The 17214-nt window shown below is 36.0% G+C and overlaps 1 protein-coding gene across 2 annotated transcripts; it reads left to right on the top strand.

Moving 5' to 3' along the window:
• Nucleotides 1–7068: 7068 nt before the first annotated feature.
• LOC137393491 (transcription factor ast-1-like) lies at nt 7069–16899 on the top strand. 2 transcript variants are annotated; one of them, XM_068080067.1, is made up of 5 exons: nt 7069–7254; nt 13157–13692; nt 14213–14436; nt 14572–14634; nt 15889–16899. In XM_068080067.1, the coding sequence occupies exons 1-5, from the start codon at nt 7252–7254 to the stop codon at nt 16230–16232; spliced, it is 1170 nt and encodes a 389-aa protein (XP_067936168.1). In that variant the 5' UTR covers nt 7069–7251; the 3' UTR covers nt 16233–16899. The 2 variants fall into 2 exon arrangements, with proteins under 2 accessions (XP_067936168.1, XP_067936169.1); XM_068080068.1 differs by lacking the exon at nt 7069–7254 and adding an exon at nt 12387–12547.
• Nucleotides 16900–17214: the final 315 nt, after the last annotated feature.

Here is a 17214-nt window from a genome sequence, read left to right on the forward strand (position 1 = left end):
TGATCACTCTAACAAAGCTTAGATAAACTTCATATAGCGCTACTGTTAGACAAGCGCTGCTCACACATTTGTTTACACAGTTACACTTAAAAGAATATTGAATACATTAATGTACGTTTTTCTTTTTAATCTAAAAAACGTCTTAGCTAAAGAACACTTAAATGAGCACAATACCCAGTTATTATTTTTATCCTTTGGTATGATACTTTTATTATCGAAATTTTTATCTGGCTTCAAAATTACAAACTCTTTGTTTACTCGATTTGAAACAACAAAAATCAATAATTATTAAAGCCGCTATGATACTTTTGTTGTAAAAACCTTATAAAGTATTAAGCATGGTGCAACAGTTCAAACACTAAAAGTATTTTTTTTAATTTGGCCAACACGCAAAATGATTTATTGGAAAATTAAAATTTTCAACATTAGTAAACATGAATGTCGCAAAAACTAAATAGATAGCTGCAAAATTTACCATGATCTTGAAAGTGATCTGAAGTCAATGTTTTTCCTAAATTCAAAGAATCCAGATAGGTGCTGGCACTCGGCATCGTTAATTCCCTGCAACAAAATATTAAAAATAGGCTAAAGAGACCGAGGTAGTCACAAGCAGCAGTTTGGGTATAGAAAATAACATACTTATCTATTATTTCTACATTTTAAAATATAGACCTAAAATATTTTCATTTTAAAGAACAATGATGAAACATAATAGATAGATATAAAAGATTTTCTATAGTATTAAGTTCAAGGACTCGTTCGTGTCCAAAAAACATCTTGAACGTCCTCAAACTACAAATAGCTGTTTATAACAATTATGACGTTTAAGGTTTCTGTAAGCTTGTCAAGTTGTGTATATAAATGTAGCACCAAATTATTTGTAGCAACTACAATAACTACATAGTCAGAATTTACGTCAGGACAACAAGCAATGAAAGAGAAAGTGAGATCGTTAAAAAACTTCATTTATTTAATTTTAAATTTACCAAGCGTATTAATAAATTGTTTATTTACACAAAACGATTCATTAAAACTTGCTACAGTCTGACAGTTGTGATTTTTCTAATGATGTGGTCTTACGACAAAATACAAATACAAGCAACATGAGATTCAATCGAAGTAAATAGGTAATCATCGCAGGCCGAAACATCTGCAGCTGTTCGTATTTTTATGCTGTTTGTTAAGATGAACTTGTATGTAAAAAAACTGACATACTAAATTTTACTGCTTATTTATTTTTTAATTGTTTGATGTTTTAAATACTTTGAATGACTTTGTTCATCAAAAGCTAAGCAATCGCATGTACCTGCTAACGAAGTATATAGCGCCATGTTGGTTTACATTACCCACGTGATCACGTCTACATAGCAACAATTTAGAGGTAGTGGTTCCGTCTATAATGAAGGCTTAGATCGTTTTCTTTCGAACATTTCATTGGCAATCGCGCACACTAAATTATTTGACCAATTAGTCAAGCGCCCGTGTGATGCGGAATAGCCCGGGAAATAACCTCGTGGTAAACTTAGAGCTATCAGACTTGACGACTGAGCTGGAATCATTTACATTGTATACTAAAACAAAATTTTAAACCAAAGAAGGCGCTAGCCAAGTCTATTTTGTTGAGACAAGCAGAAAATTATTAGAATCTGTGAGATTTTTAGTATAAGTAAAATAGGTATGCTATAGTAATCAGGGTTTAATTATGTTGCACAAAGTGTGGGAGGTCTTAGCAGGTATTCAGGTATTGTAGTCTAGCCATTTCAAAGATTCTGTCGATCAATAGCTGAAATCTGAAAGTATTCTAAACCAAAAACTAGACAATATCATGTATCATAATGAGTGTTTATGCATAGTCAGTAATAATGCTATACAGCGAATAAGTAGCTAACATATTATTCAGACGGTTTTACTCTGAATCATTTTCTTCTGTCTGACAATGTCATGCCTTCCCCTTGACCCAACACTTTAACGCCCAAAAAGTCAAACGTATCATCTAAGTTCACATGGGTTCACCATTCATATTGGAGTAGGTTTAATCCTTTACATAAATATGCATATCTTTTTTTTAATATTGTAGATTCCTTTTCTGTTTTTCATTGTGACTCCTCTGTAATCTGTAATTTCATATACTAATTATGTGTATGAATATGCTCGACAAGCTGTAAATTCTTAATGTTATTTTGTTTGGTAACATGCCTCTGTTACTAGCCTTTGATGTTTTTTGGGAAAAGTCATAATTGCATGGTTTGAGAATAGTTTTACTGCTGTTAGCATTCCTCATTGCAGTCTTTTCGCCTTTTTCTGTAGAAAAAATTCAAATTTTTTTGTTAATGTCAGTACTTTAAGACAGGCTTTACTAGTACAGCTGTCAAAGTTTTACAACAAAACTCTGAAGCAGGTATTAAAAAAATTCGCATGTAATTTTATATACGTACATATATCACACGTCGATAATAACGAAGTTTCTATTTACATATCATCAGCGGTTGCGCGTTTGACATATTAGAGTTTCTCAATTTTTTGCTTTTTATATTTTCTTATTGGGCCTTTTGCAGCTACTGTTGAACAGCAATTCTTCATTGTTAAGACAAGCAGGAAATGAATATCTGCCAAATTTTAATGTTTGCACCAAAGTGTAATCGGCCCTTCACAATGCATATTGTTTTTCTGCACTTAGTTTTACTTAGCACTTTGTATCACATTCAACCTCCAAGATCCACCATTAACATTGAAAATAACAAAAAACAGCTCAATGCACACTGCATGTATTTTATCCACCCTTCCTGCTATTCCTAGTTATAGCAAGGAAGGTCATAGTAAGAAACCTTAATACTTTACTTTATATCAGAAAGTAGTAGTGATTTTCTATTATTTGCCATTGTTTTTTATGTTTGAGCTGGTCTGACTGCCGGAATGTTTCAAGATTAAAATCGACACAACTTCATCGCGGTTTAAATGCTCTGATCAAGCTAAAGTCCGATTATGACATCTATAGTTACAAAAAGGCCGACAGAATAACGACGGGCAACGATGCAACTTGAACGTGATAGCCGATATCAACTATACTAACAATAACAACTAGTGTCGTCATTTTGCACATATTTTTCTTTTGAACGTTTTAACCACGATCAAGTCTTGTTGATTTTAATCTTGAAACATCCTGGCAGTCAGATTCCCTCGAAGATCACAAATAGTAACAATTCATGAAAAATACTTTTTCATAAAATCTAATAAAATTTTTAAGTTCATCTAAATTTAAATTTAAATCATTTAAATTTTTAAATTCAAAGCTCTTCTCAAGGAATGGTGTACGGTAACCCACATCTGTACAGGGTACATGGCTTGGATATTTCTAATTGCTCTATTGCAATAAGTTCCTGGAAATTACAAGCTCACAGTAATGGGATCTGAGTAAGAGCATCAACAAGTTGTACTTGTTATTTATGTAATACAATGAACTATTTTCCTTAACCGTCATAATCCTAATGCATAAAATACGCTTGGGTGTTTCATATGGCCAAAATTAGAAAGTCTAGCTTTGTGGTTTTGTATGTGTCACGCATGTGGGTGGCAGAATGACTGCGATTAGCATTATACCAGATGTAACTTTAATGAGCTCAGACTTAGTTTATCTATGAAATGAAACAATGAGATCACCATTAGCACATTGGTTACCGACCTAGTAAAGCTTCCTTTAATGCCCCATGATCATCATATTTCATTATCTTAGCTAAGCGTAAAAAAACATCACCAGCGTTGTAGAGAATAGACAACGCCTTATAAGTCTGTGTATACTGATCAAAAACTAGAATTTGAACTCATCTATAAATGAAAGTAACAGCAAATGTTTAAATCCAATCATCTATATTAATACATTTCAAAATTTTTATTGTCTGTCTGTCCGCGCAAATGCCACACGTTTCCACATGTTTTGGCTAATTTCATCTGAACTTATACCTATGTTAAATATATAGTTATATACCATGAAGACCTGAGACATAAACGACTACAGATTAAATCATGTACACTGTGAGGCTGCTACGGGTATCATATATGGCTGTATATATTATACCTTATATTTACATTAATGAATCTCACTTTGTCATTGGGCCTGTCTGTTAGTCTGTGTATAAATGCCATGCGTTTCCACATTTTTTGGCTGATTTTGTCCAAACTTTCCACGCATATGCTCCGTGTCTTCTGCCAGGTCACTGAAAATATTTGGTTACAAAACTTCATTTCCAAAAATCTAGCCTTTTAAATATCCACATGAGGGCTATCTCATTGGAAATGAGAGAGATCCCAGGTATCACCGGTCATTCTGTACCCTAGAGTACTCTGATATACAGTAGAGTCATGAACAAGTCAGTTCTTACAAAGTTCATAAGACCAATGCTAATGACACTTTCAACATAGCCCAAATAACCAAGGTTGGTGAAGCGCAGGTAAATGGTCAGATACAACGTGTATGACTGCAGTCTTCACAAAAGTAATCTTACGCTAAGGCTGGATCTCATAGACTTTCCAAACCATTATCTTGCTTTGAAATCTTTCGTAAAGTGAATACGTCTATTTGTCGTAAGATTTTTCTCAAGAAGAAAAAAATTTAACTGTATTACCTATTATGCTTGCTTACTATACCATATGTTATATTTTCATCTGTTGGTCACTTACCATTAGATAGTGCTGCAATAGCGAAGCAATCGTGTGATGATGTGTTGACCTATACCCCGAGTTCTCATAAAATATTTAAGCATGCCAAAAAACTCACTGGCATAAGAAGTTTGATTGCCAAAAACAAAAAATATATATTAAGGATGTTAATCATTTTGGTAATTACTGTAAAACGTCATTTATGTGCCTTCGGTCAGTAAGATTTTATCAAAGTACTGCTGTGGCATAACTCCATACACAGAATGTAGGGATGTCCCCCTCAACCATAAGGTTCTTTAACTCAACTTTATCCATAACTCATTTCCTTTCATCTACACACTGATCCTTGCATGTAAAATCAACTCTTTAGAACTTTACTGATGATAGTCTGAAGCATCGCTAAGAATGAATTTAACTAAATTTTTATCACTGAAGTTACAAAAGCATATTCTTTTTCAGGTATCCTCACCGTTTAGCCAGGTGTAGGGCTAAAAGTAGAACCTTGGTAAATAATAAGCTATAGGCCTACATAGGATTGCGACCATTTATATAATCCTTCTGTTGCTCTTACAATGGCTTAAAGGTTGGCTTGCAACAAAACTCAAATTACAGTTATTTGGTATCAAAAGGTTCACCATGTCTTACTCTGCTGTGTTGTAGGTGCAAAATATGTGGAAATGTGATTACAAGCTCTTAAAAGCTCAGAAACGAACAGTTAATCGCAGCCATCACAAAAACGCCATAGACTGGAATCCCTCTCCAAAATGGCTTAAATGGGCGCAGTTAAACACGATGTGCTTCTGTTTACACTTTCATGCAACTTCATTCGTCGAAATATTTTCACAAATATACTTCACGCATTCAGTAAAATCGTGTCTATTGTCCTTGCGCGTTCATCTCATCATCATTGTAATGCTGTCTCTTTGAGCACTGATATCTCCAAACCTAGCTTAAAAATTAGTTTTTTAACCTTAGCTCGAAGGAATGCATATTGTCTTTTGATAAACATGAGTAGCCTTTAAAACCTGTGATAGTAAAAAAATGCTGCAGAAATTGTTCGCCCCTGTTGGCAGGAAGTATGGGTCACATGATCAGATGATTAGACCAAGCTGAAACGAAACTGTAAAGTAGCTAGCATCTACATTTGATAGGGGCTTTCTGGTAGACCCTGAGGTGTTTGTCATAAACTAGTGCTACGAGTTTTACAGTGAGCTTCTTATTGGTCTTTAATTTCACGTGATAACATCACGTGTCAAAACAATAAGCAAAATGTTTGAGAGCGTCATCAAAATAAAGAGATTCCAAACTACGGCACTTTCGTGATTTCTGCGATTATCTGTTTGTTTTTGAGCTTTTAAGAGCTTTTAATCAGATTTCCACATATTTTGCACCTACAACACAGCAGAGTAAGACATGGTAAACCTTTTGATACCAAACAACTGTAATGTGAATTTTGTTGCAAGTCAACCTTTAAGAGATGCATGAAACTTAGGTTAAAGGGTCAAAGGGTCACACGTCTGTTGAGTTTGGTTAGTTGTTTTTACTTAAAGAGTTCCGATGCATGTATTCACTTCTATTTACTCCCAGTTCACTTACTAACGCAACCGCTAAATAAAACTGACCTTGGCCAAAATAATGATTATTACTCACCGATCTAGAGTTACAGGAATTTTTTACGTTTGGAACAAAAGATAATTGATTTTAAAAGGCCAATTAATTTGCATCAGCTTGCTATGCCCATCGGCTTTGAATAATCTAGCAATATCAATGGTCATTTGGGATAAAGGTTGAAACAGGTGTGAGTGATTGAATAATTTTTATGCCGGTTCTTCATTGGACAAGTTACAGAAAAACTTCGCTAATCTTTAAAGATAAAAGATCATTTTCTACGGTTGTGTAACACATCTCTTCACACTAGTCAAGGCAAATTTTGTCGTACATAAAAACTCGTTGATTCACCGGATTAGTCAAATCTGTCTGCGTATTAGCGATGTTTAGCTAAAGAGAAAGTGTGATGAACCATTCGTCATCCTCACAGCTACTATGGAAGTTCAGAGAGAGGACACAATCTCTAGTCTTATCTGGTTTCTTATTGCCTAAATTTATTTAGTAAGCAATCTCACACCCACAGGCAGCAAGCACGCAGGTATCTAGTAGGCAGCGTAGAGCAGTAGGCTGGGCTATAATGGCAGGCATAAAATACACGTAGCGGTAGCGTGCTATTAATTATAACAGCCTGTATCACTGTAAAAAGGTTAAAAAGATCTATGATGTAACTTAATCCAATAGTGTGAGAACACGGAATGCTTTCTGATGCAGTCGTCATCGGTATGTCTGCGTGCAGCGCTCAGGCAAAGACTACAGCTTGTTATGATTAGCTCGAGTGAAATTGACTCTCATTCAGAGCAGGTCTCTCCTAAAGGTTGGCTGGTCCAACAAGGCTGTGAACTTTTACATATTTATTTTTCGTCTTTCTTTGTTAAACTCTTTACAAATTTTTACGTTTTATAAATTTATGACGAGTTAAGGACTGTCCGAGAGCGACAGACTTGAACCCTTTTTATATACCTTGGACACATTAGAAAATAACCAAGTTCGATGGTAAGTGTCAATATGTTAAGTCTGCTCACTATTTGCATATGAGTGCAGAACTGTTCAAGAATTGAAATGCATGTCGATGAACGGTTGTAGCGGAAACTGAATTCATCCATCTGACTGTATAACCACAAATTATTTGCTTGTTATTCAAATTGATACTTTTTTGTAAGGAGATAGTGAATTGATTAACCATGTATTGGCAGTACAAAGGATGCCAAAAGTCTTTTAGAAGTGCACCCATTTTCTCAGACTTTTTCGCAAAAGACCGAATAGACGTTTGAGAGCTACCTTTGATTTTAGTTTTTGTTTCAGAATTTTATAGCGAGTTGGCTCTACCTTTATGTGGGAAGAGCGATAGAGAGAGGTGCTTTTTTGCAGGGCTGAATGCCCCTTGGCAAGGTGATACATAGTTAAACAACCACTTTCTGTGAGATGTTATCACACACCCGAAAACCTGAATGCTAGTACTTGATATTCTCAAGTGGTCATCTCTGTTAAATACCCAAGAGTTATTCCGAAGGTGCATAATGGCCTATAATAGATATGCCTGTATTCAAGGTCAGGTAGCCAAAGCTTACAAGTTCTTTATAGCACGAGGTTTTGGTGGTTGTTGGTTTGGTGGGCATTGGGTCGCTTATAGATAAGGAAAATATTGCTTAATTTCGCTATTCGTCGAACAATTGGCGCCTTCTAAACCCGAAGCCTCAGCCCCCTAATAGTTCAAAAACAAAACGTACGCCCCCTAATAGTTCAAAAACAAAATGTACGATCTGTTTAATTTCATCCTCATATTGAAATTCTGTTTGATTTTGCGTAATTTATATTTGGTAAAAATATAATTAGATGCGTTTGAAGTAAAACCAATCAGGTATTTCTCATGTCTTTGTTATTTTCCTCGGCTGAGTCATAAGTCGAGTCAGTATACCTTAAGGGTTTTATTTATGATAGCCTCAGTACCCAAAGCCAATAATTAGTGGGGGTATTGCGACAGCCGCATCTATAAAAATTAATTCCTGATTTGAATAATAAAGCTGTAAAATACACTTGCGCCGTGTCAATCGAATGCTGTAACATTATACTGGTCTGGAATAGCAGATGAGATCATCGGAATGCACCTCTGTCAAATTCATAACAGAATACTTACGTGGGCTACGAACAGGTATCCTTTACGTGGTTGGACAACGAATTTGAATTGTTGCCACATGTTTAGATATATATAGACATAAATTATATCACCTTTCAGTTATCCGTATCCAGGGTTAGGGTAGATCTGGGCCCGTCGGTCGCTGATTACATTGGTAAGATGGTAAATTAATGTGGTAAATATGAATTAAAAAGACTTCTTATATCCGTATTGTAATAATCGTATTCGTAATGACTGATCAACATTATTTCTCAGTGAAGTCTAATTCTATCAGACAGTTTAAGATGATTCATATAGAATATATAGCTGTTTGTGTTCTCATTCCATCAACAGAGTCTAGCCAAAAGTCAATAAAAATAATGACAAGGAAAAATACAAACGGCTTGCATCATAGTTATTTAAATATAAAGAGAAGTGTGCAGATGCTAACAACAAGGCCGCCACCATCTTTAAAGACCTGAGTCTGTTAATTCCAAGCTCAAGCAGCGGCATCACTATAGTAATAATAATGCTAATATTAAAAAGAATAATAGTAGCTTGTCAACCTAGCTGTTGAACAAGTGCTGTTATCATGACTTGAAGGCTAGATGATATCTTGTTATTCCACTAAAGACATTATCTGTTAAATTAATACCTGTTCTACCTATTCCAATCTTGCTTGATTTTTATTGGCTTGAACAAGAGTACGGAGCCTCTTCTACAAACTTTTCAGTTCGGAGTTTACTGCATTGAATCCTAAATCTTCAAACAATAACCTTGCGGCTCATGACATCAGCCCTCTTTCAAGAAGTTGTAACAGATTCTTGAGGGCCCTTCTTAGCGTAACAAAAATGGTTATACAATAAGGCCTATTTTTATTATTAAAAACTTTCACGAATGTAGAATTTAAGGCTATAATTGCAGTTGTAATGAGACAGGTGCCATTCTCCTAGGGATGTATTCTAAATCAGAAAGATCTAAGGCTATAATTGGAGTTGTAATGGGACAGGTGCCATTCTCCTAGGGATCTATTCTAAATCAGAAAGGTTATGTATCCGTATATAGGTCCACTACACAATTACACGCATCTTAAAGCATCCAAAGCACTCCATTCAATCGCTCTCAATTATCCTCTCTCCTCCAGCCTTCCTTTTATCCTCTTCATCATTATTATCATAGCAGCAGAAATTTACACTTCTAAAGCCTGGTACAAAAGTTTGACCAAAACTGTTTAAATTTTTCGTTTGGTATTTAAATTTTAATGGCAAGCATTAACTCTGACTATTACATAAGCTACGATAATTTATGATCGTACTAAATACATGAGTCCATTTCACTGAAATGCCATATAGGGAGTGAGTAGAAACCAAATAACGAATAATAAAAGTTTGCATCTCTATCCTTTCGCAACACCAAGATTTTTCTCACTAATTAGAAAAACTGCTGAACTATGCATTAATAATAGTCCAATAAAACACTTTATTACGGACAATGGCTTTGGCAAACTGCCAAGGCTCATATTTTAGTCTCGGTCCTTCTCCAATGACTAATCAATTGGAATCTGATTTCTTTTAAAATTATTCATTCATGTTCGTGTTTGACTATTCTAACATGGTAATCTGCCTGCCAGAACTCTTTTCACTGTGAAAATGCTGAGAAAACATGTTTTTGTTTTATAAAGAAGTATCTCTGCTATTTGCAGAAACCCAGCTGTTAATAAGTAAAAGTAGGTCAGTGGGGAGCTCTTTGATCTTCCGTGAAATGGATTCTTATATAAGGCAGTGCCTTGCAACCACGTTTACACACCTTCTTAATCAACAAACATACAAAACATAATCCTGGTAACATTGCGCGGAGTCGCTTGTTTCAAAAGTAAATCTGTGTTTGCCAATGTTGCTTTAAAATTGGAAAAATATTTTAGCTGTTTATTGTCTGTTTTTTTTTCGCGAACTGAAGTCATTGAATTTGCCTGTAGTTGCCATGGTCACTGATTTAAAAAAAAATGTATCATCCGATGTTTTGTATCATTTAATTTTGGTGATAGTACAATCATCGTCGCTGAACCACATTTGCACAAATATAAATAGCAACTACAGAGATCAATCATTCCTACATTTCATTGCTAATTTTGAAATCTTGAATTTATACCATTTCAATTGTCTAGGATATTGCCCCATTCTTTAGTTCAAACACTCCAAGCAAGCACTGAGTTGGTACAAAAATGTTTTTATTTATTTCTCACCAAGGTCTAAAGAGCCTGCGAGTTATAAAAATGAAACAGTGGTATGTTACTAAATTAGTTGATTGGCCAATGGTACTAATCACCAATGATTAACCAATGATGAAAAATCTGATTAGAACCGCAATGAAAACACAACTCCAAGAGGGTTACAGCCAAGAAGTTTTATGTAAAGGTTGGCACCTTATGTGGAAGAATTATCAATAACTTACAACAAATATCGTCTGTTTAAGATAGTACCTTTTTAATATAAAGTCATCGCGGTGTCCTTAAAAATTCCGGCATTTCATTGGATTTGTCATGATGTAGCATTTCATGATATTTAGCTACTGCTCTGGTTTTTTTGGTACTCTGTAGATTGTCAGGTAATTTTTATGGATTAGTTTGCTAACTTTTTACATGGCTCTTACAGGTTTTCAGTTCATTCCAAATTAATGTGATATTAAACAATTGCATACAGTATCTAACAATTATTTAAAAATATCATTGCTAGCTGGTTTAGCAATCTTCCACCTAATATCCATTCTCTTAGCAGAAAAAGGTGTTTTATACACTATATGTCAAATCATTTATTTGATTTTAGTGGCTAACTGTTGCCTTTTTTCTTGTTTTATGATTTTTGTATGACATAATTGTAAAAAACATTCCTGTTTGAAATGAAATTATGGCCAATAAAGTAATATACAATAAATACATGTATAACTTTGGGCATGAACAGTCAAGTTTCTTTATATAAAAGCTAAACTATTAATCGGAACACAATTGGCAAGGATTATTACTTTCGCATAAAACCCTAGCTGAATGGAAAACCAAATTTGCTGATTTATAACAACAAAGAATTAAAAAAAATTAATAACAAAAATAAGCCAATGTGTGTATGAAATGAAAATTGAAGTACTAACAGGCTTGAATGTGCATATAAACCTGGTTAAAAAATATTTCTAAATTCTTTGCTTTCTTTTACCTTCATGTTTGATAACCACAGGCTATGTTTAATAACCACAGGCTATGTTTGATAACCACAGGTTAATACTGCCTTAGATAAACCAGTATGGAATGTCTAGAAAGAAGGTTATATACCAAGTCACTATTAATAAAGTTCACATTATCACTCTGCTATGAGCACAAGCTGCAATGTATATGCGTATTGCCATTAGAACACTATCATCTATTGATTTGATGATGGGAGATTTATAATACAACGTAATAAAACAATGCTGCACATAACTGATGCTAACTGAAATTATGCCTTTATGAATGCCCAAGCAATAAAGGAATTCCTTAGAATGGTGAGAACAACGCTTGTTTGGAATTACTAAAAATTATTAGGCACATTCGAATGATTGCAGTTATTTCTGCCGTTTCTTAAATCGCTCCATGGCAGTCGATGAATTTTTTAGATGGATTAATTAAAGCGAGGAATATTTCGATCCTGTGATATTCGACAGATGCCTCAGGCTTTGAGAGCTTTCTGGGAACTCTCGAGTAATTCGATGCAGTAATGGTAATACTACAGCGGCATCTGAGAAATGCACCGGATCAAGAATTGCATTTACATCATCTTTGCTGTTTGTACTCTCTTTCACTCGCTTTCTCATCAAAATAAAACTGTCAATTATGGTAATTTTGATTCTTACAAATGACAAAGATTTGAGCCCGTAGCAGACCATGGATATCCATTGGCCAATTGGTAGTTGTGCATGAGTGAGCAACAGGTTCAACAAAAACGATTGCTTTCTGCTCGTTCTCTCAGATATCTTTGAGACTCTCTACTCTACAGCCTAGTATATAGCATTAACTATTCACATCCAGTGTTATTAGTATTCGTGAGTTTAAGCTCTTCGCAAACTTCAATTCAAGATACTGTCTGATTTCTCTTAGTCAGAAATATCTACAGGACTAGAAGGAGATTCGCTACATTCAAAGTTAAACAGGTGAATATATAGATTGAGGTAGAGGCAGTTTTCAGTGTTTTATTGTTTGTTAGTTTTGCACGGTTGCTGTTAATCACCTTCGGAATACCGGCGGCCTTCTGGCTGCTGGTTTGTTATATTTAGCAAAGATGGTAAACAGATAGAGCTGTTTTTATTGATGTCACCTGGTAGATTTCATCTCCCCCTTCCAGACTGTCTCAAATCCTTTCTATGTAAACAATGCACTGGCAGCCAACGTTACGCTGGGTCTCTCTTTAGTTTACCTCAATGTAATGCATTCCTCATCTATCGTTATTCATTGCACCGCAATGGCCCATCGTAGTCATAGTGATGCCACCCTGGTTATCTCATGGTTTGCTGCCAATATAGATCTTAGCCAGAGCTGACTCCATCTGTTCTCAGTACACATCTTGCTCCACAATTCTGTGGTTAGGGACACGCAGAGTAATAGGTGTAAAGTACTGAGACACGGCTGGCTAATGGGACAGCTGGATTCGCTGGCTGTGGTGAGGTATAACAACGTATGTCATCGCTTCTAGCCTAATATTCATCGGCAAGGCTAGCAAGAGAAAAGAAGCGAGCTCTGTACAAACTAACTTTTTTCTGTAGATGACCATGATGGTCTGCAACGCTCAGCAGCAGCTACAAGCAACACACACGCAATGGCAAGCCAGCGCCTACACTAATATGGTCGCCAACATCAAACCAGAACCACAATCTTATGGACAATATTGCTGCCAGTTCAGCAGCGACAATACCTATCAGAGCGATGAACAGATATTAGATAACATCACAGACCTCAAAGATATCAAACTTGAGGATCTCTGTAAACTGGACAATGAAGCGATAAATGAGTTCGTTTTGGACGATGCGAGGTCTTTAGAGCAACTTCGGAGCTCAGCGAGCCCAGACAGTCAGTATTCAACATCTTCATCCCTTACTGATTTAGAGTGCGGTGGATCCCCTGCATCATCGTCTGTGGATAGCTGGCTGTCTGACCAGATGGTGCCAACCACATCTCCGAGGCAGCAGTCACAATTCAGCGAGGAAAGGGGCCTCTACCTAGACACATCATCTAAGGACCAGATGCCTATGATGGCTCCATACGCTCAGCCGCACTACCAGCAATATCAGCAGCAGACGAGGTAGGTAATACATCAGTTTTCATCTGATCGAGAGGGTGGAGATTATGTAAAGGCTAATTACTAATTAGTAGTAGAATTAGAGCCTTGCAAAAACTTAAACAATTAGTGTGTAGAAAAGTCAGCTAAACTGCATGGAAGGTCATGAGGCGTAGAGATAGATGATTAGCGAATGAATGATGGAGTATTGAGTTAACACACACGCTATGATGTATAGATGCCAACAAACAGTTATGCCAGTCTTTGTGGTTATCAAGTTTTTGTGTCGAAGTTTGTGCCAAGGTTATGACTTTAGACTGATGTTTAATAGCGTATAGAACTTTTGTACGAGGTGGCACGAGTAACTAGATTTGACCATCTGGAACGATGAGCATATTCTTTTAGCTAACAACTCTTTGATACAATCTTGCCAGCAATAAAGCCATCAGTCATTCTGCCTACCATTAATAATCTATCACACTCTTAAATCCTTTTATTCCAACTGTTTTTATGTTCAATATCATAGTGATTTATTCCTTTGCAGTTATCCAGAGAGTTACAATCAACAGTGTATGGTGCCAACAGCAACAGCGCCGAACCTCTCCACTGTTCCTACTCACCACAGACAATTCGGTCAACCACTCGGTTCAGCAGCGTCAGCGCCTCCTCCCAGTTACGAGGAGCATGTCCTTCACTACCCGACAGCGGAAAGAATGCATTACCCACAATACCATCCAGCCGTCATGTACAGCGATTATGACCCAGAAGGTAGATAATTACTCTATTTGCCGCGTGCCAGTTTTTTTAGTCATGCCATAACATCCTCCCACGCAGTCTGCGATGTTAGCTTAAGGCTTTTCGGCATTGTCATTTTTTTGCTAAATTTTTGTTCTTCAATTGTAGAAAGCAATCAAGTGGTTCTGGAGGAGTACAAAAACAAGTTGCTGGAGAGAATTCGATCACAAGGTAATATCATAGATCTGAGTGCGAGATTAGATCAGTCCATAAAAGAACAAAGTTATGTAAAAAAGACTTCTATGAGCCGTAATTTTGTAGCGTCATTCAATTTGATTGTATTCCAAGTCTGAGTACTACAGAAGCTTATCCCTTTGATTTACGGTCTGATAGCATCTCGGCTATCAAGATAGCTATCTGTTCTCGCGCAAACAGGTCTTTGGTGTGATTTTTATTCACATTTTCTCGGTAGTTTATCCGTTAGATAAGGTTATTGATGAGATATGCGTCGTTACGTAACCTAGCCTATGAATTCTAATACGAATTAGCGAGTAGTTGCAGTTCCGATGTATATTGCGCGATTCTTCAGTCTAAAATTAGCATGTTCCTGACACTAATCTCCATTTCTCCAAAGAAAATTAATAACTATATTTTTATTTAATACAGCCCATTTTAAATGAATTGCACTGAAATCACTTTTTTATATCAGAATATAAAATGTGTCATTACATTGATCAATAGCCAGGGTTAAATATGCTGGTTTCGCTCTAACAATGCCACTTTCTAATCATCTAAGAAATTATTAAGCTTATAGATAATTTATCGCTTGACTATTCTAATGGATGATGTGGTGAAAGAGTACAGTAGACTAGATGTCTGCAGGAGTGACAATGCCTTTTGGTACACCAACTTAGACACACATAGCCATCCCATTAATTTACCATTGATGAAGGATAATGTGCCATATAATTACTAACGCATGTACCCATAGCGACAGCAGATTTCAACCAGGCCCTTTTTTTCTTGGGCTGGTTTAATATTGCAATAGATTTTTAATTACATGCAATTATTAAAATCTTTTCTCAAGTAATTACTCACAATTTTATTAAATACATCTAGTTTGACAAATGAGTTAGAGCTTTATTGCATTTGTATTTTGATTAACACGCCGAGAGGGGCAACAGCCCTCTACCATGTAATCAGCAGCTGCTGCTGATTACATCACATAAGGTATTTTTTTGTAATTACGAGCATTGTATTCACTTAGTGAACCATGATTACCCTGCAGCATTGCTGTTTATATAACTAGCGCATAAGAACAGCAATCATTTATCAATCAGCCTCCTAATCACAGCTTGAGGAATATGACAGCCAACTCTCTCACCTAGCCGTACATGTATCATCGCTGTTAGTCAGCGCTTTATACCGCTGACAGCAGTGCACCTTTTATCATTTTATATTATATTTTATCATTTTATGTTATAGGTGGTCAAATTCAGCTTTGGCAATTCCTGTTGTCACTCCTTGACGACGAGGGAAACAGTGAATGTATCGCTTGGGAGGGCAGCTACGGAGAATTCCGAATGGTTAACCCCGATGAGGTCGCTCGCAAATGGGGAGAGAAGAAAAAGAAAGTGAACATGACGTATGACAAGCTGTCAAGGGCTTTGCGATACTACTACGACAAGCTCATCTTGACGAAAACGCACGGCAAACGATACACATACAAGTTTCACTTCAAGAGAATAATTCAACAGCTTCGAAAACCCGGTGCAGGAAGCAAGAGAGACCCAACATACATACCCCATGATTTGCTGCCGTATATGTAAGCGTATCATAACGCCATCGTAAAAACAATATTTATCTTCTTCTGTGCCCTTTTACGTAGTGTTTTTCTCGCCAAGATACCACCCAATTACACCGCTTTACGCAAAGGCCAACAGGTCATTAAAGGCAAAGGGGCGAGCGCAGAAGAATACACCCGTGACGTAGGTGTGATCAGTTCTAATAACTATTGACATTTGTATATTTTTTCAGTTTACATATCTCTCTCCACGTGGTAGATACTATTGAAGTTGCTTTGAAGAGCAGCCAGTAGGGACTGTTACTACAGGTAGTCCCACTAAGACAATGAGACATATTTAAGCATAGTATTGCATTGGCGCGCGTACCTTAACAATGCTGGTCGTTGGAAAGTATGCACGGTCTTCTATTGTTCTTTTTAATTATTTACATATTATTTCAGTGCAGCACATCATTCTCTCATCAGCCTAGATGGACCGAGAGAATGCTGGGGGTAGACTGCAGCCATGTTTTTTATTATTATTATTTGGAGCTCCTGTTTGCAGGCTTCTATAAACCTGATGTAAAATAAATACATTAATTATATAAATCTGTATAGTGATCTCATCTTCTATATTATTATAATAATTAATATATTATATATTATTTATCTTCATATATTCATTGCAATAAAGATTTTGTTTTTCCAATAAATTATATGACACTAATTTTATGTCTGTCTAAAAATATGCTCAAGCAAATGGTTAGAATATTGCAGTAAATGAGGTAAACATTTCAAATTATACTAATCTAAAAACACAAGTAAAGCGAGCATGAATTATAAAAATAAATGTTTATGGATTGACAAAAATAAAATCAGTGGAACCATATTCTTCTTACTTAGTGCTGCTTTTTATCAATTTTTTGTTATACATTTACAGTTTTTGCTAATTGGCTCGCTGCCTGTAGAGAAATAGGGGAAGGGCACAGGTTACAACTTGCCACATCAACACCAAAATTAGGACAGCA

This window comes from Watersipora subatra, chromosome 4, assembly GCF_963576615.1.
Source record: "Watersipora subatra chromosome 4, tzWatSuba1.1, whole genome shotgun sequence".
Lineage (NCBI taxonomy): Eukaryota > Metazoa > Bryozoa > Gymnolaemata > Cheilostomatida > Watersiporidae > Watersipora > Watersipora subatra.